The following is a 23,786-nucleotide window of genomic DNA, read 5'->3' on the forward strand; positions in this document are numbered from 1 at the left end:
TACTTTACGCTTCGATGGATGAGCGTTTCGTGCTTCGTTGCTGCGACTCCACCAAACTGCCTGTGCAACAAAAACAAACTGGAAAAGTTATTCTCCTTCAATCCTCGCCAGCTCTCTGTGCACACCATGATGTTCAACTACTGACCTAAGAATGGAACCAAACATCCACGTCCACCCACCACCACAGCGCGCGGGTGTTGGTTCGCGTAAAACTTTTACCCATCCTGCTGCATCGCAGACGGCGGGAAGATGCTTGTGTGTGTATGCGTCGGTGTGTGGTTGTGTGTGCGCTCCCGGCACACTGCCATGAGATAAATATGGGATACATCTGCATCTTTATTTCATCGCTTACTTAGACTACGCCTGAAAAAGGATGCTGAGGGAAGTAAAAAGTAAAATGATCATCATAACAAGATGTTATTGTTTTTCGCTTCCTTTACCTCTTCGCATGTTTCATGTTGACGAACGAGTTTCAATCCAGGACAACCTCCCCCAAACATAACCCCAACCCCAACATGTAAGACTAGCAGCACAAAACGAAACTACGGTATTCAATGATTCAAGCCAAGCTAGGCTTGATATTATTTATTTTTATGGTTCATTCTGTTCAATAAAACATAAAATCAATAGCTTTCGATACCGGCGCCATACGTACCATCATCCCAGCAATAGCAAACTTTGCCGGAGTCCCAAACTCTGCGAATGGCAATTTTGAGCGAAACGTGCCACACTGACGATAGTGTGCAGTGCGGGTTTCCCCTTTCCCAAGCCTTCCTCCTTTGGCACAAACAAAAAGGAAAGCCTATTTCACTTATCTACAAAAAGAAAAGAACAAACATCAAAATGTTACCCTCGCCGTCAACTGACCACCCGGTGTTACGGAAGGAAGTCAATAAAACACCAACGCACACTGTATGACCGCGATAAAAACGGACTATGCCCAATCATTTCCCAAACTTGGTGGGACGTTGCCTGGCAACTCGGCTCGCCCAGCAAGACAAAGGACGATCACGGATGCGACTCTCTCTCTCTCCCGTGGTCATATCCTAACGACTTACGAACACACAAGAACAAGAACACGCTCACGCTCGCTTACCCACCGGTGCGCGTCTCGGACAAATTAGATACTATAGATAGATAGGCATCATGCCGGTGCGGTTGGCCAGAGATTCTTCCGTTAAAAACCCGCACGCACATACCACAGCCCATTAACCACGATGCAGTTTTAACGACGGATGGGTAGGCGTTGATGCGAACAACTTTTTTACGCCAGCCTATTTTACGACATTCGCAGGTTTTCTTCAAAATGTCGTTACCCACACCCCGCCGATAAGCACTTTGTTCGGCTGGCTTCATCTTTACGAGCTGATTCGGCATTTGTTTCGTCTTTCTATCAATGGCGATATACATAAAATGTAACTGTTCAATATAAAGTATAAAAATTACACATATGTATCTCAAAGCATTGACTGCACTACCGGTGTACAATACACCACAGTCTTTAAGCGGGGTTACTACGAAAATAAGTGGAACGGATCAGTAATTTGGAACACACATTTTCCGCGCACAAGTAATCTTAAAGTACAAACCAATATCGAGCTTCACCATTACGTATTTGTCATACACAACCCAGAATCACATTCATGTATGCACCCATTTCTCTACCTGCAACATCGAAAATATACGTACCATATTCATCTACACTTAATCTATTCCGTCGTTCGCAGGGCGTTATACCGAATGCTCACGGCGGAATATGCACCTAGATGCAGGAGTGGCACAAAATAACAACACACATCACTGCATCGCTTGGAGCAAAACACTCTCATCGACCCAGTACAGTGTCCTTCTGCCTGGGCCGCTAAACAACAACGCTTTGGTAGAATTCGTATAATACCAGCACATCTCCAAAGCACACTGTTATTATCGTAGTGACATTAAACATATTCGGTTTATGCACATCAACAACATCGGCACCATTTGCACCAAGATATGCGCATAAGAGAAGAAAAACAGAGCCCAACTAAGCACAGGCTACTCAGCACGTACGATACACGGTGCACGAGATTATTAAAACAAAATTCCACATCACTGAAACCAAAAACATATCCAATGTTGTGCTCCACGATAACTTCGCAAACCTCGCTGTCTAGTGTCATCTATATGATAGTCAAAAGAGCATTACTATTATATTCATTTGGAATGACGAATTATTTACTTGATTTTTTTTCTTTTTCTCTTGATTTTTTTTTTCGTTCGCAGCGCCAAAAATGAGTTTTACAAAATTTAGACTCCACACACTTTTATACCGTTAACACTCTTCGCTCTGCCTTGCAAAGGCCCTTCTATACCGTTAACACCCTTCTTCATCCGTTCATCTCTCGCTCTTTCACTCTCACGGTCTTCCTCACTTCATTTCCGTATCCCTATCCACTGCCACTGCAAGCTGGGATCTTACTTTTTCCTTTTCTGTTCATTCCATAAAGATGGTTCACATTTCAATTTAGTATTTGCGCATATTTTCTCTCATCAGTTGTTGAAATATTTTCTACTTTGCTATTTGTTTTTTTTTCTTTTTTTCTGCCTCCATTTTCTATTCCTCAAACATGAGTTAAATGAAATGCTAGCATTTAATCGCTGTTCGATTATTGCTCCGGAAATCCTCTTTCATCAGCAGATCGGACGCATTTCAACAACATGACGCAAGCATCTTTCTGCTGTTCTACCACTCACGCTGCATAAATTAACTCTAAAAATATAATATAAATTATCGTGTTTCGTCTTCGGAATCTAGACATTTGTTTTTTTTTCGTAACACTTGGGCAGTATCAATACACTCGACCCGATTCAGCCAGCCAGGCGCGTACGTTATGCTAGTAGTAGTAGTTTTATATCTCTGATTTCACAGCCATATTTCTTATTACCTTTAAACACGTCTACTTTTAAAACAGAGACTCATTCAATAAAGTATTGCTTTAGATTCGTGACGATGCGCGCTTACCTTTTTTTTTTGTTTCATTGGCGAAATGTTGTGTGTCTTTCCTTTTGTTTTGCTACATATTCCTTCATCTATTGCTTATCATGATGATCTCTGGATGAATTGCTAGTTTTCTAATGCGTTCAACGTTTGTAGCAAATTCTCACTCTGGAGAAGTGTTTAGGTTTTAGAAGACAAAAAACCCTTTGTATCAAAGAAGTATCTTTCTTCTCGGAATCAATGCTTCCAGCAAGACGCGCTCTACACTCACGATCATACTAACTGTGAATTCTGCCACGACAACTCCTCTCTTTAACTAGAGCATTATGTGGACATGTGTAAAATGCCATCATGCTACGTTTCCCTCCCTTCCCCCCCTTCCTAACTACTACTTCTACTATTAAACCATGTTTTTTGGTCCTCACAAGGTAGTATAGTACTCTTTTTGTTTATTCGCAGATCATATAGATCCAACATGACGAGCATCGATTACCCATTTGCTATAGGATCTCTTTTTCAATACTTGTGTTTTCACTTTTTTTCTTTTCTTTTTAATGGCACCATAACTGGTTGTTTAAGTTTTACTAAACGAGATCATTCCATGATACTTTCCAGTAATTTCTGGACATCACCTTGGTTTGTTTTTTCTTATTCACTCTTATGTTTAACATTCTCCTATATCTTCTTTCTTTGTATATTTTTCCACTTTCACTAGAGTTTTTTTTTTCTTTGTTTTTAGTACCACTCATAGTAATAATTGTGCATAAACTACAGGAGCGTCCAAGGAATATTAAGAAACCGCCTAATCATTGCATGTCCTCTGATATCAACGATAATATGTGTAACAATCACCAGTATTACTGTATTGCTTAAGCCTTACATTGCTTGAACATGGCAGCGAGTTTATAGCTTATTAAATCCAAATACTTGTAACAATGCGAGCTTGGCTTCTGTTTGGGACAAGTTTATCATTTATCTTAGGCGATTGATAAATGTATTCCTGTGACGCACTGCGCACTTTCTTTACGACTCCTGCCGGGGCAAACCCGTGCAGCAGTATTTCTTACATCAGTCTTTTCACACAATTTTCGTTCACTTTTCTGGTATTTGGATTCCATTTGCACGGATACATCCTACCGAAATCGTAACACAAATGCCACCAAGCACGTTAAACGTCCGATGTACATTATAAAGTTCCAGTCTTATGCAAGCGACTAATGATCACGATGTTATAGACAGTGTCGAAGTGACCGGAGTAAATAATGGCTCGCCGAATAAAACACTCAAGCTTTTGCTATCTTTTAGCATCCGCCACGAGGTTGCAAAGGTGGACTTTATCTGTTCGAAAACATCACCATCAAATACCGACCGAGCTGTGTTGGTAAAGTCGAACGGTTCTGCAAAGAAATGGAAGGGAAAACATACGGCGAAAGAGATTATATTTGTTTTCTCTCTCAATCAGCTTCTACTGCAACCTACCTTCTATGCACAAATGCTTCCAATGGTGAGGATCATTTTTGTAGCTTCTTGCTAGACGGCATTCTTCTATCGGTATGATGGTACTTGTTCTTACAGATATAGCGTAGTGTTCATAACTGAAATAAAATGGACAAAAACATTTACTGATACAGATGCCTGTAGCTGTATCCACGATACATCATATACCATCACATATACTTACTCGAATTTTGTATAATAATCCAAGAAACTTAGCAACAATTCTCCCAAGCTTTCCTTGTTATCTGTGTGATATGGTTCGATGCGTTCGATCATTTCTATATTATGGATGTCGATGATTTTCTGTAATAATGCATAATAACCACAACATAGTTGAATACGGCCGCTTTTCAAGGGTAGCTAACAACTCACCATAAACTTTTCAGGATGTAAGGCATGCAAACATGGAAGAACTGGTGGGCTTGTTCCGTACTGCAGGAAATGAATAACCATCAATACCAGAGAGTAGCTGGATATAGTCATGTTTTTAGCATCGTTTATGTTGTGATGCCGAGCCCACAACTTTACCACCAACACCAACGGTCTAACGCGCCAGTCCACTGCAAAGATTCATCAGCCAACATTGTTACACCAGGTAGCTCTCAGATACACCACTTATCTCACATGTACTTACTCTGCGAATAACAGTGCAACAAATGCGTATTCCTAATCCCAACGCAATTGTTGAAATTCAGATCCACCTCAATGCCGTGCTTGCTGTCTTGAAAGCGGAGAATTGGCACTTTCGCTTGAATCAAGCTGAAGTCGTTGAAGCTTGACGATGGCATACTCATGAAATATTCCTTCACCAGTGACAAATTGAGCAACGCTTCCAAGCGAGGATCGTAGCAGCTGGGAGCGCTCCGCGAAACAAGGCACATGTCCACATCTGAACTGTCAGCACCAAAGCCAGAGATCGTGCTGCCGACCAGATAAAGGCTATACTTCGGAAAGCCTTTCTTGATCGAGATATACAGATCGCGCCATAGTTGCATCTTTTCAAGATATTTCTCCTCCGACTGCTGGGCAGCAGTGAACTTTTCCCAGATCGCTAACGATAGATTGTCCCAAATGCTGCCATCAGTGAGCGCAACTGGCGGAGACTTCATTTCGACATCATCCGCACGCTGAATGAATCGATCTGCCGGTGTGTATTGAAAATCGGCGGGCAATGATGAACGATGTACATAGCTCATGGAAACATGATTATTTTTGCGCACGCTTCCACCGGCGGACGATTGTCCTTTAGTGGTGGTGCTGAAAAGAGATCCAGCAACATTAGTTCCCATCGATCGGTGCGACCGGTAATGTGTGTTGGTGGCGGGTGATGTTCGTCCCGATTGACTGCTGTAGAAGTAAACAAATAATACAAGGTAAACGACACATTCACTTTCGCAAGCTTCGCAAAATAAGTACCGTGTCTTTGGATGTCCGCTCTGCATCGACTGAGAATCGTTGGGCGGCACCGATGACGCAGACAGCGACGACGAACTTGAAGAACTGGCGGCTGCTGCTTGCAGTGCCAGTTCCAAAGATGAGCTACTTCCAAAACTTCCTGCCGTCTGGCTATTTATGAATTGGATAGGGTTCGGATGGCTATGGCTAGCGTTACCGAACAGTTCTCCAAACACCGGCACAGACTGGGTGCCCGTAACAGTTCTCGATGTTCCTTTCGGCGAGCCAATTGGAGGGCTATGGTCGCCAACACTTCCGCCGCCACTGCTAGTGTACGTCATGAGGTTCTGATGTGAGCCATGAAAACTTTGACTTCGAACGATAAATTCACCAACCAGCCCCGCGGTTGACGCATGCAGAGACGAAGGTGCCGAAGGGACAAACTCGGTCAATGTCGGATATGCGGAGGAGGACGATATTCCTGATGAGGTGGACGATGACGACCGGAACCCTTTCTCTTCGTTCGTTTCATTGTACTTCAAATAGCGATACGTACCCTCTGGATACTCGGAAGAATGGGACGAATCCGATTCGTAGTCGGGTACATTGGCGTGTGTAGATTCCAACAGATGTGTTTGAGATGTATTACTAGACAGCACCGATGAGTCTGTCGACGGAATCGACACTACCGAAGAAGACGATGACGAACGAGGAACGCTACATCTTTTCGTCGCCTTATAAACACGTTCTATGTGCAATTCAGAGTTCTTCGTGGTATCCGGCACGTCTTCCGCCCCACGAAAAGCATTATTGGCCACCGTCTGTTGTTGTTGTGTATCGGAGGGTACTGAATCTGTGGATGATGATTCGTTGCGGCCATCATTCTCTTTTGCTGCTACTGAATTTATAATTTTTTCAACCGCACTTCCATCCCCTGCTTGTTTCGGTGATGTAGAACGCTCTACTTCCGCTTGTTTTATCTCCTGCTGCTGATTCGCGTTGGTAAATTCGCTTGAAGATGCAGCACCATGCCCTCTATCATAACCACGGACGTATACAAGGTTGCGGTGCAAATGTTGCTGTTTATAATGATTTTGATGATGCTGAGGGTGGTGCTGTTGCTGTTGCTGCAGTGATTGTTGCTGCTGATGCGGCTGCATCGTGATATGTTCGTAGTAGTGATTTCCACCAGCAGCAGTATGATTATAGTAATGGTTATAGTTTTTTCGATATCCATAACCAATGTTTTGCACTTTGTTCACGTGTTTATTTCCGTTTGTCTGTATGGAGCCATTTTTTCCTTTTCCGTGAGTATTCCAGTGCTTTTTACCACCACCACCACCACCACCACCAGTCCTTCCTTGATCGTCTCTACCATTTACCGTACCAATGGCCCTTGTGACGCCTTGCGAAACGTAGCTTAATTGATTGCCACCCCCACCATTGCCGGTATTGCCGTTGCGGTTGTGATACTGATAGTTGTTATTCTGATGATAGTTGGTATGCATCTGCTGAACGTGGTGCTCCGGCGCCTGTTGCGTGTAATGTACCGCTTGGTGTTGCGCATGAACACCTCCGTTTTGGTTGTACAGGTAGGAAGATACTTCAAAATGTTTACCAACGTTCATGGAGTTGTGTCCGTCACCCGCATTCATCAGTGCATAGTTGGAATATGGTTGGGATTCGACCATTCCGCACTGTTGCGTAGCTAGCTCATCTCCACCGTACATGCTTTGGGAACGATTGTACTGTCCCGTGTGCTGTGGAATAATCCTATGCAATTGTACCAGCGGTTGTTGCTGGTGCGGCGACTGCCGGGAACTGCGCTGGTGCAGCTGATTATTGTGATGGTGCTGCATCATATGCTGCTGGAATTGTTGAGTAAAATTATAGTTCACTTGAGACGTCGAACCACGGTACATCGCAATGTCGCCCGATGAGCTGTTGTTACTTGCTCCATTGGTAACAGTGCAGAGGGACATTTTTAAACCGACATCACGTAAAAAATCATACGAATATTGATGAGGAACGGTATTATTGTGCTGTTGCAACGACTGATGGTGGTCCTGTGCATTGTGAATCAGTACCTGCTGTTTTGATGGATTTTGCGACCCAAGTGTAGGAATGTATGACGCTTGATTTGGAGTAACAACATGTTGATTTGAATGGCCAGCTTTAGAAATGACGGAAGATACGGCCGTATTACTAGTGAATTGTTTCAAACGAAGTGCCTCATTCTGCTGCTGCTTCGAGTTGCCCTGCAACATCAGAGACATCACTGAAACATGGGTTTGATCAGCGGTAGATGATCCAGATTCTTTAACCTCTCGGCTTCCGTCTGTTGCTGACTTTTCCGAGCTATTTGCAGACGCACTGATCGGTACGTTTGCGGGACTGGCAGCAGTACAATGGCTGGATGAGCGAACATATGATTTATGTGAGTGTTTTTGTTGATTTGCTTTTGCAGCAAAGGACGATGGAGCTTGGAACTCCGGATGCAATGAAGTCGGGGCTTTTTTTACAGGTGGCACATTACCAGCACGTCCGTAATACATTTCTGCCCTCGAACCGGTTAACGTGTCGGCGAGATGAGAGGATGCCGCATGATTATTAACAACACTTCCGACGTCACCCTCTTCTGCAGCAGCAGATTCGAGAGATCTTTCATGCTTCATAGATAAAGCAGAAAACCCAACAACAAAAAATTATTAAAATAGTAGTTGAACTCGCACAAAAAAGATAAATTCTAGCAACACCTACTACACATTTTATATAACTTTACTTACCTTAGTATTTTTGTGCCCCATTTCATTAGTAGCATTGTCTCGGTCTACCTTGGATACCACAGCCAACGGATGCTCCGCTTTCGCTTCCTCCGGTTTAAACTTATTGCCAATAAATTCCGGCACTTTCTTTTTCGACGAAGTCTTGCGGATGCTTTCCGTGATAAAGCCCGCCGCTCTATTGTCTTGCTCGTAATCATCCAATGTCCCATCAGCGTTCGGGCATGTGGACGCGGAAGGGCACGCAAACTCTTTCTTCTGATTCGATGCGATGGTTACTGCCACTGACTCCTCTTCGGACTTGTCCAGGCCACTAGGTGCTATGTTGAGATTCCATGATTTCAAACTATCGATGATGTGCTGCTGTTTTTTTCGATTGGACGCATTATTGTAGTACTTTTTACTCTTGCTCGAGCCGTACATCATAGAAACCGTCGCCGACGGGAACTGTGGCAGGGTTGATTTTTTAAACACTTTGTTGGAGTTGGACTGTTTTTCGCAATTATCTTCATTTACATTCTGTCGCTCTCGGTCCATCTCCGTGCAAGTCGTTTGCGGTGCCTCTGGCACGACGGTAGACGGTGAGCCACACGAATTCGTTAGACACAGGCTGATGGGCATTTTTGCAATGGATCAGTCGCAGAGTGTTTTTAATTTATATGACGTACGCTAACGACGACTTATACAATATGCGCATGCATTTTTTTTAAACAGTGTGAATAATAAATATACATAAATACAGCTTCTCTTAAAACGAAAGGAACTATTTGAATATCCTTGCAGTTGGTTCGAGTTAGATCGCTTTTGTAGTTTTTGAGCAATCGGAAGCAGTGCAATGGTTAGACATTACTTCATCTGTCCTACGCTATACGGTGATTAATCGCCACCTAATTTTGTTCTCCGAATAAAGATCAACTTATGGAACAATTCCTGTAATCAGCCAGCTACAGTGTATCCTAAAACGAGAAGCAATACATATTAGATAAATGTTAGCAATGGCAATGAGGGAAGCGGGAATTACAGTGGTCGTCCCTTGCCCTATATCTCGATACAAAGTTTTTACAGCTAGCTAGCTATGGAAATAACTTCACTTGGTGTTCTCTACCACCATGTCAATGCTGCGAGCTGAATGCGAACAATCGTTAGCCAGGCTCAACCAAACCCACCCCATCTTCACCGAAATGTTCTGTGAAGCGTTGACAATCGAATGAAAAAAAAACAGCATGCGTTTGAAGCCTCCTACCGCATCATATAACCTTACCTTCGTTTCGTTTGTGAGCCACAGCCAATTTCCGCATTTACTTTTATCAACCGAAACACAACTTCTTCGTACGAATGGCTCATTTGCCTAAGGTGTTCTATATCGACGACTCCGGGGGTTTCGCTCATTTCAGTTTTCCGATCTTCACGCTCATGTTTTATGCTCATGCTTGATACCGATATGATACCGCTGAAATCGCACAGCACCGATTCATTGCATTATCGTCCACGTGAAGTAAAGCGAAAAAAAAACCCAAAATGGACAACCACCACCAACCGCCGTCGTGCGCCGTTAAGAGATACTCTACTAGAAGATCTTTTCACACTCCTTTTGGCAGGGACGAAACTATGGCTGCAAACTGCACTTGGCGACGGAACCGTACCCGTGCCATCAAATCTACCGAGGAGAGAGAGAAACGCCCGCAAGACGAATCTTCGCGCACACATACATACACACACACACACAAACACTTTGAATCGCTGCTGCTGCTGCCGCTATTCGGTGGATGTTCTATGTACGCGATGGCGGTATATCCGAAGTAATTTCCCGGAACAATTTTTAGGCAGTTTCAACTACAAATCTTTTCTAGCGCATAAGCTTCCCGAGCCCATCTTTTCAGTGAGGCATTGTTCTTGCAAATGTACTTGGCTGCTGACCACACTGCGCATCGCTGTTTGTTAGCTAACACACCCCAGATGACAGATGCGGTTCATGCCGGGTGCAGTGTGCTATTATAGAGTGGTAAAGAAAATCTATTAAAATCTCATGGATCGGTACAACACGATTACAATTACAAAAGCACAGGCCATATTATTACCCACAAACACGCTCACTTACTGCCACATAATAGTCTACATTTTGGCTGCCATAAAAGGCTGCCATACGCAACGTATGGAACGGTAGTTGACGTAAAACACCTTGTGAAACGTGTGGGCCGCAGCTTCGTCTCTAAAAGTAAACAATGGCCGAGCAGCTGTCAATGTATCAAAACATCACATAGATAACAGGAACGCTCGGCGTAGAAAAAAAACCCGTAAACATTAGAAGTAATTTCCTTCCGATATCTTTCACTACTTGGCTGTCCTGAAATATGTACATCGTGCAACGATGTACAGCAAGTCGCCCGACGCCAAGATGAACGCAACACCCCCAACAAAACTAGCACCAATGAAGATCGAGCTATCGCGAGCCCTGCGAACAGTTTCTGCATCCGGTTGTGATCCAAAAATCATTTACCTTGATCGAGTCTGTCGAACGTGCCTGGTGGAGAGAGAAAAGGATCAGCTTAAAGATTTGTTCGAATTTTGTCTGGCGGATACCATCATGAGCTGCACTCGCATTACGGTAAACTCCTTTGCTAGTCACGTTGTCCCAGAAAGAAAGAAGTAAATGCTTGACCTTTTAGGTGGCCGAATCCGATGGACTTCCGTGTCATATATGTACGGACTGTTGTTTGGAGCTGGAAAGAAGCTTCAACTTTCAGCAAATGACCAAAGCATCGGATGCTACGATCCGATCACTGCTCGAGAAGTCGGTCGTCATCAAACAAGACAGCGAAACGAAGTATGAGGTGTTAAATGTGTTGGTAACGGACCTTCACGGCAACTCAGAAACGTCCGCCGTTGTTGTACCTATCGAGGAACTACGATTTCAGCTTGTAAATTCAAACGACAACACGCTAGTGGATGACCGACCCGAGGATGCTGTTAATATTCCGCCCAGCGATTTAACAGCTAATGATACGAGCCCCAAAGCTACTGCGATTGAGGAAAACCTGCAAACAGTTAATCCTACCACTGCACTAACCATGTCAACTGCTACACCGGCACCAGATAAACTTACCTCGGACCAACCCTCCACCGCAAAGTCGTTAAGGGAATCTATCATTCTTCGCACCCTGAAGCAGGAACTTTCGGAATTCATAAGCGGCAACAGCAGTGCTGATATATCGAAAAATGTAGAAATAGTTGACGAAAATGTAGACGACGAGCTAATCCATGTGGACTATCTGAAAGATGCACTTACGGAGGAATACATTCAAATAATGGAAAATCAGCTGGCGTCTTCCGTACCATGTAGTAAGGAGGAGGAACAGCTGGAACAAGAGCATTTGAATAATCTAATTCACGCCTCGATGGAAGCGGAGGAACCGCGAGAACGGCCCAAAAGCGAAGACGCCAATGAAATCAATACCATGTATTGCAAGATATGCGATGTACAGTTTAGCAAACGGCGGTTGTACCGAAAGCACGTCGATCGTAAGCACTCGGAAGTAAATGTTACCCACTGCGGTGTGTGCACAACCATTGCGTATTAACCATCTCACTCCATTCCGTTTTCAGAAACGCTTCGAGTGTCAGCTGTGTTCGAGAAAGTTTGCAGAAAAGTCGGTACTCAAGAATCATATGCTTCGGCACACTGGAGAAAAGTCGCACGTGTGCGATGTTTGCGATGCACGGTTCTACGAAAAAGCCCTACTAAACGTGCATATGCGACGACACTCTGGTTCGCGACCGTACGGCTGCGAGCTGTGCGATAAACGGTTTACCACGCGGAGCATGCTCAACACGCACCAAAAGGTGCATAGCGATCCTCGGCCCCACGTGTGCAACGTTTGCCAGAAGGGTTTCAAATTATCTTGGCAGCTGAAGGCACACGGACGAATTCACACTAACGAAAAGCCGTTCGAGTGCCCTTACTGCCAGAAACGGTTCAATCAAAATGGCAATCTCGCAGTGCACATACGGACCCATTCGGGAGAAAAGCCCTATGTGTGCAAAATCTGCGAAAAAGCCTACCCAAGCCAGGGAGAACTACAGGTAGGTATTAGAAACGGGAAACAATCATTCAACCAAAGGTAATGCGTACCAACTTCGGTTCCTTGCAGTGCCATATGCGGCAACACACCGGTGAGGAAAAGGTGAAGAAAGTTGTATGCACCGTTTGCAGCAAAGCGTTACCCACGAATCACGATCTCCTCATCCACATGCGAACACACACGAAGGAAAAGCCGTACGGGTGCACGGTGTGCGAGAAACGATTTATGCTGCGCGTCCATCTTACCGTTCACATGCGTTCCCACACGGGCGAAAAACCATTTGCTTGTAATTTGTGTGAAAAAGGTACGTCAGAAATGGTAACCATAGACCAAATCGATCCAAACAATCTGCTCACAACTGATTCCTTCACAGCATTCCCTACCAACTATCAGCTGAAGATGCACAACTATGTGCATACAGGAGAGAAAAACTATTCCTGTGAGGTGTGCAATCGGAAATTCAGCAGTTCAGCCAATCGCAACACGCATAGGAAAATACACGATCGAAAGAAAAATTAGCAAACCAATACATGTTGGCTTGCACAATAAAATCATTGGCGTGCCGTCGTTGTTGTACAATCTTCAGCAAAGAAACGGGGTTGAAGATGCGTTAGAAATTTCGGATAAAAGTGTTAAACCCCTACCGTGCAAGTTGCATTCAAAACAAAATATTTTATTGGCCAACACAAAAAGACGGAATCTAATAGTAGCCTATCCACTGGTGAAGAATTTTGAGATGTTTAAGCTTCTTCAGAGCACAGAGTGAATACGTTCTGTAGATACCTTAAGTTGAATCGGCAAACTTAGTGCTACATGCTCAATACGGCCTCATGGTCTTGGGTGTGACCGTATTCTGTCTACCTGCCTCTCTATACCGTACTTAATTGAAAGAACTCAAAATAATCAGCTGATGAACCAAATAACCGAAACGAGGGATGCGTTTTACCTTCAACGCTGTATTGTCACATCGTACGATGTCTGTAACATCGCGTGTAGTGTGTGAGCTGTTGGAATAATAGTGCACAGTTGCAAAATGCACCCTGATGGTGACATAGCTTCAATTGGACGATTGTTGCTCAGGAAAAGGTTCCCTAACGATCACCAGTTAAGGAGCACAGGATCGACAACGAATTGAAAAATGCAGTCAATCGCTGACGAGAGCAATCCTCAACCAATGCACTCTAATTTGTTGTTTGTACTTGAGTTTGGGGAAAAATACGCTCATTATTCTCATTCAATAATGGCCTTTTCGCGCAATAAAGAAAACTGATGGGTCAGACCATTCGTCTATAAAAAAGTATATGTTGGAACTACGAATGCAACAGACAAAACAATAGAACAAAAGAACACACAGCAGCAGCCACAAAACAGCCGTGAGCTTTGAGCTGTTACATTGCAGAATGGAGATGTCCATTCAGCAAATCACGGCAAACCGCCCACAATACTTTGGTATCATTAACCATTAAGCTGGCCGTTGGATGTTAGTTGTTTACTGCTCAGCCCATTCGTTTCAGATTACTGAATGCGCCAGGGTACATGAGACATCCTGTGCAAAGCCTTTTGTGCCAACAATGCTATTGGAGCTGATTGTGGTATCCTTACCGCTGTCCGCTTTACCAGCAAGCGAGTGAGATGCAACCCGATTCGAGACCTTCGTTAGAGTCAATGAATTCCCTGCTCTCTAACGGTTACCGCCATCGGTCCACAGTTAAGTCCCGTTTGTTATCCTTACCAACGAAATGGCACTCATTCCGCCTCTCGGACAAACAGCTTTTGCCGGATGCATTTAATGGCCTGCGAACGGTTCGCACCACGCTGTGATTGCTCTTACGGGTTTGTCGTAAGCCTCGAGCAAGCCTTTGCATGAATTTGCTCGCTCGATAAAATCGTGCTTCCCTCTGTATGGTTCACCGTGTCGTATGTGTTGAATGATAGCTTTGCATCGGTTTAGCATTCCAGCTTTTAAAATTGTTCCGCCAGTCCAGCTTTATCAGTAGGGTTGGGAAAACTGCGAACTCGAGTGCAGTTCGAACGGCAGACGGTCGCCCGGCCCGGATTGGCTGTGATAGTTGGACTCCTGCGACAAGATGTTATCCATCTGTGACTGATACTCGCCCATGTAATCCTGCGAAAATTCTGGCTGCTGCGATAGACTAAAGCCCGGCTGAGACATGTTTTGCGACATGCCCTGCGTAAGCGATGCGTTCGCCGTACCGCTGATGTGCGCATTGTTGCCGCTGCTGCTTGGTGGGCCTATCGGACGTGGACGGCTCGACTTGCCACCGCTGGATGTCGATACTGAGCCAGATGCAAGCAGTTGGCTAGCCGTCTTACCAACCACCGGGCGACGAGTTTGCTTTGCCGCCTGAATTGCTGCCTGCTGCTGCTGCTGATAGAAGCGAGAGGGAGCATTCGACATATTGATGAACATTCCCACCGGGACTGGCATATTGCTCACTGCAGGATGGGTGCGCTGGGGCGAAATGTAGCCGATAGGGTCGTGCACCTTACGCATAAACGCATCTAGCGGTGTGTTCGCGCTGGCAGTAGTACCGCTTCCACCGTGGCCCGGCACATCCACAAATCCTCCCTGCTGTTGGTGGTAAGCGCTCGCGTTTCCGTACCCTGCCAACGGGTTATGCGCGTAACTTGTTGATGGTCCGGGATTGCGATCAAAATAACCACCGCCCAGCACTTCCTTTGCGTCGTACATGGCATTGGTCATGAAATGTGATCCGGGATTGAGCGTATTGATGATCTTTTTCGGTTTGGTGAACTGAATCATCGATTCCTTCAGATTGTTCAGCGATCCTTCCACCAACACCTTTTTGTCCTTGTAGAAGTTCAGCAAGTGGTTCCACAGCTCTTGCTTCGCCAGTACCTTCGGGTTGCCCACTATAATGATACCGTATTTGGCACGGGTCAGAGCTACGTTCAGCCGACGGGGGTCGTTCAGAAAACCGATGCCCTGGTGCTCATTCGCCCGCACACAAGACATGATAATGATATCTTTCTCGCGTCCCTGGAACGCATCCACGCTGGCAATTTCGATCTCCTGATACAGCTTCGAGTGCAATGAGCCCTGGTACTGCATGTACTGTACCAGGTACGCTCGCTGCCCTTCGTACGGCGTAATGATGCCGATTTGATCGGGTTTAATACCGGCCTTCAAAAATCGGGTTGTTATTTTTTCCACATTCGATGCCTCCGTGCGGTTCAGATACGAGGTACCCGATCCCGCGATTTCTTCCTGGCCCTGTGTGACCAAGAAAAACATCGGACAGTCCGGAGAGGGCCATGGAAAGTCGACTTTGAGCTTACGCTCATCCGCGCACACGCCGTTTTGCAGGCTGCCTTCATAGAAGAAGTTCGAAGGAAACTGTGACAACTCCGGGTGCATTCTGTATTGCACCTCGAGCCGGAATGGACGGATGCCTAGCGCCACTAGCCGCTCGAACAGACTTTGCGACAGGCCGGCCTTAGCCGCCTTTTTACACATCACGACCGGGCCCAGCTGACAGTGGTCACCGACCAGGATGAGCTGTTTAGCACCCAGCACTACAGGCACCATACATTCCGGCTCCGTTGACTGCATCGATTCATCGATCAAGATGGAGTTGAACTTGATACGCTGCAGACGAAGATCGCCCGCTCCGACGCAGGTGCAGCATATCACATCAGCCGCTTCCAACAGTTCGCGCTCGGCCTGTTTCTTCAACGATCGATAACGTCGCTCATCTGAGAGGCTTAGCTCACCCGTTTCGTCTTTTAACTGTTGCAGTTTCTTTAGCTCCGAATTTTGTGCCATATTTCGAATTTGATTGTGCAGCGCTAGGAAGCTGACCGGGGAATCGATCGCTTCGCGTGATCTGGCACACACGCGCACAACTTTCAGATTCGTGCGATGAATCTTCTCCGTCAACTGATCAACGGCAGTGTTACTCGGTGCGCAGACCAATATGGGACCACTGTTTAACCGCGCCAACTGGTACACGATCGTTGCTGAAGTGACCGTCTTGCCCGTGCCCGGTGGACCCTGGATAAGGCTCAAGGGGCGCTGCAGTGCGTGGCGAACCGCGTAGACCTGAGACCGATTCAGGTCGGGCAGGTTGGGGGCACTGAAATGCTTGGGTAAATTCAGCCTAAACAGCACCTCTTCGGCACCATCGGCACGGACGTTTCCCAGCAGGCGTGCGTAAATGTAGTTCGAAACACTTTTCGCGTCCATCGCAAACTTGCGAAGCGCTTGCTGCATGCGCTCGAAAGACGTGCCCTTCCAGATGAAATCGACCGAGAAGTTGCTGGTACGCTCGATCGGTGCCTGATGGTTGTGCTTCAGCTCCAACCCCACATCATCGCCATAGTTGTCCGGCACCTTGATTACGTGCCCGATGCAGCTCCACGGTTTGTGCAGCTCTCCGACGTAGCGCAACTTTAGCTCATCTCCATGCATCAGCTTCATGTCACCGTCGTTCTTTGCCAGTGTAAAGTATGCGATCGTTTTCTTGTTCAACCCAGTGTCCCAACGGATTTCAATGTTTTCCTGCGTTTGACTCTCTTTCAGCTTTTCGTCGTAGTCCGCTTCCAGCTTTACCAGCGGTCCGAACGTGTTCTGATACTGATATCCGTCCACGTAACGCAACTGTACCTGCTGCGGTTCCTTGTCAATGCCGGGCTTCTCGAGATCCTGGAAAGTTGCGTCCACATTTTCCTTCCACAGCTCTTCCAGCTTGTTAATTTGGGCAGCTGACACCTTGCGAGCACGCAATTGATCCTGCTCGGTTGGAATCTTCACCAGCCAAAACAAGAAGCAACGATCGGCGATCAACGGTTTCCACTGCTCCTGATCCCAGTTCATGTCCTTGATGGAGTTCTGTGCTGCACAGGGTTGTCTGCAAGCGATACATTTTATTCAAACCAATGCTACCAAGCCCCAAAATCGCACGTGTACGATATGCACTATGGAAATCAACTGACCTGCACAACAGCACAACTACAGAGTCGCTTTTGGCTGGGATAAACCCGAGTACAAACACGTTCCGGACGGCACAGGAGTAACACTCCAGGACCGTCTCTCCGAGGGGACCGTCCGCATGTAAGGTAACCTCACGGTGCTTTGCGCGAACAAGATGATTCACAATGTGTGACCCAGACGTGCTGCCGCGTCCGTTGCAGAACCATTTTTTACATATGTTACACATAACCACCGTACTTGGCTCGTGTATGCCACAGTAACGGCAGGCGTGCGGAGGTAAATCCTTATTCTCCGCTGGATCTATCTCATCCTCATCCTCCTCAAACTGCAGCTCACCGATGGCCGAGGTAATTCCGGACAATTTCGTCGGATCCACACCGATGCGGCGGCCGAATCCATTCACCTGCAACAATGCAAAACGCGTAATGCTTCTCCCGCCAAACGAGTGCGGCACGGTCCGCGCTTTCTCTTACCTGGCTCCCACCGCCCAGATGATCGAGCTGCGAAGCTTGGGTTTGACTTTGCGAAGGAATCGTAAAGTCGCGAAAATCGTAGTCCGTTCCCTGCGAATCGGCTCCCACAAAATAGTTCTCCTCTGTATCGACGAAGGTCAACGATTGGGAACCCGTGGTTCCGTCGTAAGCGTCGACACTCATCTTTTGCCTAGCTCGTGGTTTTTTCGCGGACTCTTGTTTCAGGCGCAGCACAACTACCTATCTTTTTCTGCTATACCGCGCTGCGTGTTCGCCAAAACACCACCTGGACGGAGCCCCGGATGGACCCTACACCTCGCAACGTTCGTCCCAGATTACAAAGATCAGCGCTTTACTTCCCGCTCCGCTATTCGATGCTGCTCGTATTTGGTGAGTAATTTTATTTTGCTCGTTTCAGTGGCACTTTTCCTCTAGACGTTTTCAGAATGTGGGGGTAAAATTCCTACACGACGTAGATTATATCGTCGCTTCCTGACTCACGTCAACTGTCACTTCTGTCATGTGACAAATATTCCACATTAATTGGTCGTTTTCTGAAACTAGATTACTAGACACGTGTGCCAATTCAATTAGAGGGTATTTCTACAAACGAAACAATTTACCTTCTCTATATTTTGACTATTTTCCCAACATTGGGTACCAGTTTGTAAATTGTCGGAAGACTGCTTCGGCCTCCTTTGTCGGAAGTCGACATTAGGCCGCCGCACTGTCGGACAATGACGTTTGGGGAAGTGTCAAGCCCGAACCGACATGTTTCGGCAATTTTTCCCACATTTCATAACAAACCCGGGCCGTGTAGTGAAAATGCTGTCCAGAAACTTTCGACCAAATCTGTGGCTTCTGGGCCGCCATGGCCACCGTGCTCTTGCATCCCGGCCGCTTCCGAGCAAGGAGCACGAATACACAAACTCCCCAGAATATCCACCCATTCAAGATTTAAGCTTCCCGGCCAAAAAGAAACGCGAACGTGAATCATGGCACCAGAAGATTGCCAAACTAAGCTCGGTGGAGGAGAAGCTGTTCGAAATCAACATGCCCAAGTACTACGGATACAAGATGAACATGCTGACTGATGAAAAGTTCCCATACAACATTAAACCCTTCATGCAGTACGCTACGAGAACGTGCTTCCAGACTGGGCTCCCGCAGTACTACGATCCACTGAAGGAGGAAGCGGCAAAAATTCTTGAATCGATACAGAGCGAGCTGGAGGACACGATCGCTTTGGAACTCTCGAACTACAGGTAATCATAAGCCAACCGATCGATCTGCTTGCTAATTGCACTTTTTCCCTCATTGTTTCAGTCATGTTAAGCGCGACGAAACTGTGTCTCCGGTGGAAAAGGAAGAAACAGTGGTGCGATCGCTGCTCGTACAGCTCAACCGAACTATAGCGAATGCACTTGCGCCCAAGTTCAATCATTTGAATGAGATTGAAACCGATGTCGATCCTCGACATGAAGCATTCTGGTTCCTTGGTGGCATTTATCCCCCGAATCTGGTGCGCAAGATAAAGGAAGGAGTGGAATGGCAGAAGCAGTATGCCAATGACCCGTATGATCGTAACATCCAATACGTTGGCAAGCCATACATGGCCCTGAGGCACAAGCTGCTGCTGGAGCCTTTGCTTCCGAAGGATTTGGAATCGTTTGATGTAAAGCAAGATGGCGCCGAAATACCGGACTACCGATACGATCCACTGGCATTGGGGTACATCGCCGACTTCCGTCATGCCACAACTGTGCCAGGATTTTGGCCTGGAGAGCAGCACGAGTTTGGTTTGTTGTCTTTTCAACGGCGAAGCCACGTACTGAATCGCCACAAGTATTGTGCGGTTGATGATTTGAGCGAAGCTATCGATGCGCAAGGAATTTTGTCCAGTTTCGCGTGGTTGTTGGGTCAGGCTTGCTACCAAGGGTTCTCAGTGTTCAACGATGTAACGTATCCGCTAACTACTCAGACGGTAATAACCGATGGCAAATACTGGTCGTTCTATGCCTATCAGCTCAACACGACTCTTCTCCACTCGGATCAAGTTGACGCTAACAGTCGGTACAACCTGTGCTGGGGAACGGATGCGATGCAACTGTACGAGTCGATCGATGAGAATGGCAAAATTAATGGGCTCAACAAAGAAGTGCTTCAACAAATAATAATGTTCTACATTAATCAACCGAAGGAACGTGCCGTGAATCTGAAACCATACCTCTGTCCAACGGAGACGCGCGTTGCAGACATTGAGGATGAAAACCGACGGGTGTTTATGGAACGAGCGTACAAGCACATGGCATCAAATCGTCCCCGACACCGGCTAGTGCCGGAGGTATATCAGTGGGAAAAGATATACAAGATCGATAATAAGACTCGTCCGATGGAGCCAAAACGCAGACCATTTGAGTTGGGTGAAAATATGTACAATCGACGCATGGACGAGCACGCACTTAAATACATTCCCCGTGCTGTGCGACCAGGTGGACCGAAGAGCAGGCCCAAGTTCGAAGCTACATACTACCCTAACGTACGAAGACAGTAGCAGCGTCGAATTTGTAGCAGCGCATTATTGAATAAACATCTTTAACGCTACTAAACAGTGATTTCGAAAAAAACGTTCAATTTTATTTTCCTTAGCAAAATGTTTATTGAAGTTTAATAATACGTTACTAACAGATCAGCACAAGAAAGAAAAAAAATATTGTAAAGTAGGTAAAAGGATAAACACCGTTCGATTTAAATTAAAAACACCATATCATCATGAACCATGATGTTGTTGCTTTCGGTCATCTGATTCACGGCTGCCGTTATTTCACCGGGAGTAAACGCTTCATCGCCGCTGTTTTCGTTGATGTGTGTCGTCAGTCGGGCAAGCGAGACCGATTGATCATGGAAATGTTTAAATGCCATAAACACGCCCTGACGGAACAGTTTGAGGCGCGCTTCGCTGATCGCAACAACACTACTTTCGGCTGCCTCCTCCGTGTCCATGGTGGCGCTCTCGGCCACTCTCGGGCTGGTAATGGTAGTTCGGCGAGTGAGATCGCCCCGATCCGGAGGGGACGTTAGCAGTTCCTCGTGATCGGAATCATCGTGGTGTTCGACACGGGTTCGCTTAGAACGGCGCGTGCCTTGTGATGCTGCAGTCTCTTCCTGTACTGCTGCTTCTTCTTCGTCGTCCTCCATCTCATCCTGCGAATCATCGTTCTCTGTGCGACGGCGCTTTTTCTTCTCCTTCTCCAGCACCTTCTTGAAGTAAGCGAACTGTATCAGTTCGATCGCTGCTTGAGCATCCTGCTCGGCAACCGAGCGGGACATGCGCGCTTTGGCGTGGGCCGTCGATAGACGAATCAACGTTTCCAACGTACGCGCTGTCACCGGTTGCGTGCGGGCAACGTCCGAATCCATCAAATCTTGCGACCGTAAACGGGAGTACTCATTCGAAATCATCTCACACGCTGTTTCAGTCAATTTCGGCTTCAGACATTTGGCAATGTGTATGTACTTGCGCATGAACTCCATCGAGAGGATCTGGTCGGTGCGCTTGCGAGACGCCCCATGCAGCAGTGGATCGTATTTTTCATACATCGGAGTTTCTTTGTCTTCCAGCGTGTCGGGATTGATGGTGGACAACATATCCACGGCGCTGACGCCCATGGGAAGCACATCGCCGTCCTGCTCCTTCGGGTTCCGATAGCGATGCATGCGGACCACATGGTCGGAAATCATACGATCGTGATCACTGTCGATTACATCCAACATTACAAACAGCAGATCGAACCGAGAAAGCAGCGAATCCTGCAGCCCAATGTTTTCCATCGGTGTTTTGTATTGGTCGTACTGCAATGAGAAAGGGAAAGATTACTCAGCAAAGCCCTCGATTGAATGCGTTTTGCTGCATTTGCTACTTACTCGTCCGTAGACGGGATTCGCTGCAGCAAGCACGGAGCAACGAGCGTTCAGCGACGCATGTATACCGGCCTTCGAAATGGTTACACGGCCTTGCTCCATCACCTCGTGGATAGCGGTTCGGTCGATGTCACTCATCTTGTCGAACTCGTCGATACACACCACGCCACGATCGGCTAAAACCATGGCACCGGCCTCGAGACGACGCTCGCCCGTCTCCTGATCGGTGGTAACGGCTGCAGTCAAACCGACACCGCTCGATCCGCGACCGGTCGTTGTGATTGCACGCGGTGCTGTATTCAGTACGTAGCGCAGAAGCTGCGACTTTGCGACACTCGGATCTCCGATCAGCAGCACATTCACGTCACCACGCAGACGCGTTCCGTTGGCCAGATTCTTCTCGATTCCTCCCAACAGCAGGCACAGGATTGCCTTCTTCACGTACTCGTGGCCGTGTATCGATGGGGCTAAGCTTTTCGCGAGCAGATCGAAAATGTCATTGTTCTTGGCCAGCTTCTTGCACATATTGATCTCCTCACGAGTGACGCTCAGTGTGCTTTCCTTATTTAGCTGCGAAATGTTATTCGCGATCAGGATCGTGCGGAACGTGCCCGTTGTGTATCCACCCTGCTTTCCGGGCAGACATCGGTAGTTACCCACGATCTGTACACGATCGCCCGGTTTGCACCGATCAACTAGATCATCGTCGCACACTACGTCCACCGAACGGGGCAGCTGACCCGCGGGGGCTTTCTCTGGCATTTCCTGAATGCTAAGCGTTTGATGGTCTTTGTACACCGACAGGCCAAACTCCGTCTCCAGCAGGTTGCCGTCGTCATCCTTAGTCGGGTAGACGGCACTGGACGGCACGGCTTCAAACGAAGTGAGATCCGTGTACCGGCGTTCCATCACCTTTTTCGTCGCCGGACAATAGTGCACACTCTTGACCACTTTGGGTCGGATAAGCGATACCTTCGTCACGATACCCTCGACGCACACGAGATTACCCAGAAAGCGCGATGTCAACGAGCGTGGAGTTACATGCTTGTTGCCAAAGCTTCCCTCGAACGCTACGTGAAAGTCTTCCTGCGTCTTTGCGTAGCTCATATCGATGGTTGAAACATAATCTTTCAACGCTCGCGAAAACGCCAGCTGCTCATCAAATGCGCTGTTCAGCAGAGCCAACGCACGGCCTGGATTCTTCCGCCGGATGTCGTTAATATTTACAACCAACCGTTTACTCTTATCGTTGATCATTTTTCGTACGTGGGCCGTGTATGTACCCTGGTCTTCCTACAGATAATCAACGGAAAGATCGTCTAGTTAGTAACTACTCTCGGGGGCTTTCGCTCATTTCCTCAGCAATTCGACCCGTAAACTTACCTCGTCATCAAGGAAGTTGAGATATTCGTTTTGAATAGAGGCAAGTCGTTGATCGTCCTCTGCCATTTTTGCGTTTTACGTTTGCGTATTGGAAACAAACAACAATCGAAGGCAAAACGGTTGCGCGTTAGTTTTTCACCCACTTAATTCACGGAGCACAGCGAAGTAAAACGTACAAGCACACAGACCGACTGGCGTGGGCAACAATTAACAACATAGAAATGCGCGCGAAATGTTGACAATGACAGCCAACACAAAACGATCAAAACGATCAAATCGAACTGCTACACTAGCGCCACCCTG

General features: G+C 46.7%; 5 protein-coding genes across 5 annotated transcripts; 2 read left to right on the top strand and 3 right to left on the bottom strand.

The window, feature by feature from the left end:
• Nucleotides 1-2,552: 2,552 nt before the first annotated feature.
• LOC120961571 (poly(A) RNA polymerase gld-2 homolog B) lies at nt 2,553-10,762 on the bottom strand. The gene is made up of 8 exons (XM_040385363.2): nt 9,914-10,762; nt 8,656-9,608; nt 5,891-8,538; nt 5,109-5,821; nt 4,847-5,034; nt 4,659-4,777; nt 4,457-4,572; nt 2,553-4,374 (listed from the first exon to the last, which is right to left on the bottom strand). Exons 2-8 carry the CDS (start codon nt 9,271-9,273, stop codon nt 4,199-4,201), a joined length of 4,578 nt encoding a protein of 1,525 aa, XP_040241297.2. The 5' UTR covers nt 9,274-9,608; nt 9,914-10,762; the 3' UTR covers nt 2,553-4,198.
• A 48-nt stretch (nt 10,763-10,810) lies between these two features.
• On the top strand, nt 10,811-13,279 carry LOC120961575 (zinc finger protein 583-like). Its single transcript, XM_040385370.2, has 5 exons — nt 10,811-11,257; nt 11,319-12,185; nt 12,256-12,732; nt 12,801-13,035; nt 13,105-13,279. Exons 1-5 carry the CDS (start codon nt 11,021-11,023, stop codon nt 13,248-13,250), a joined length of 1,962 nt encoding a protein of 653 aa, XP_040241304.2. The 5' UTR covers nt 10,811-11,020; the 3' UTR covers nt 13,251-13,279.
• Nucleotides 13,280-13,383: 104 nt separating this feature from the next.
• LOC120961572 (regulator of nonsense transcripts 1 homolog) lies at nt 13,384-18,690 on the bottom strand. The gene is made up of 3 exons (XM_040385367.2): nt 18,180-18,690; nt 17,709-18,109; nt 13,384-17,623 (listed from the first exon to the last, which is right to left on the bottom strand). Exons 1-3 carry the CDS (start codon nt 18,360-18,362, stop codon nt 14,722-14,724), a joined length of 3,486 nt encoding a protein of 1,161 aa, XP_040241301.1. The 5' UTR covers nt 18,363-18,690; the 3' UTR covers nt 13,384-14,721.
• A 232-nt stretch (nt 18,691-18,922) lies between these two features.
• Nucleotides 18,923-20,794, top strand: LOC120961576 (39S ribosomal protein S30, mitochondrial). The gene is made up of 2 exons (XM_040385371.2): nt 18,923-19,444; nt 19,506-20,794. The coding sequence occupies exons 1-2, from the start codon at nt 18,951-18,953 to the stop codon at nt 20,731-20,733; spliced, it is 1,722 nt and encodes a 573-aa protein (XP_040241305.2). The 5' UTR covers nt 18,923-18,950; the 3' UTR covers nt 20,734-20,794.
• LOC120961573 (DNA replication licensing factor Mcm3) lies at nt 20,795-23,692 on the bottom strand. The gene is made up of 3 exons (XM_040385368.2): nt 23,484-23,692; nt 22,104-23,393; nt 20,795-22,031 (listed from the first exon to the last, which is right to left on the bottom strand). Exons 1-3 carry the CDS (start codon nt 23,547-23,549, stop codon nt 20,928-20,930), a joined length of 2,460 nt encoding a protein of 819 aa, XP_040241302.2. The 5' UTR covers nt 23,550-23,692; the 3' UTR covers nt 20,795-20,927.
• Between the last annotated feature and the right edge of the window lie 94 nt (nt 23,693-23,786).

The sequence above is a fragment of the Anopheles coluzzii genome, chromosome 2 (assembly GCF_943734685.1).
Source record: "Anopheles coluzzii chromosome 2, AcolN3, whole genome shotgun sequence".
NCBI lineage: Eukaryota > Metazoa > Arthropoda > Insecta > Diptera > Culicidae > Anopheles > Anopheles coluzzii.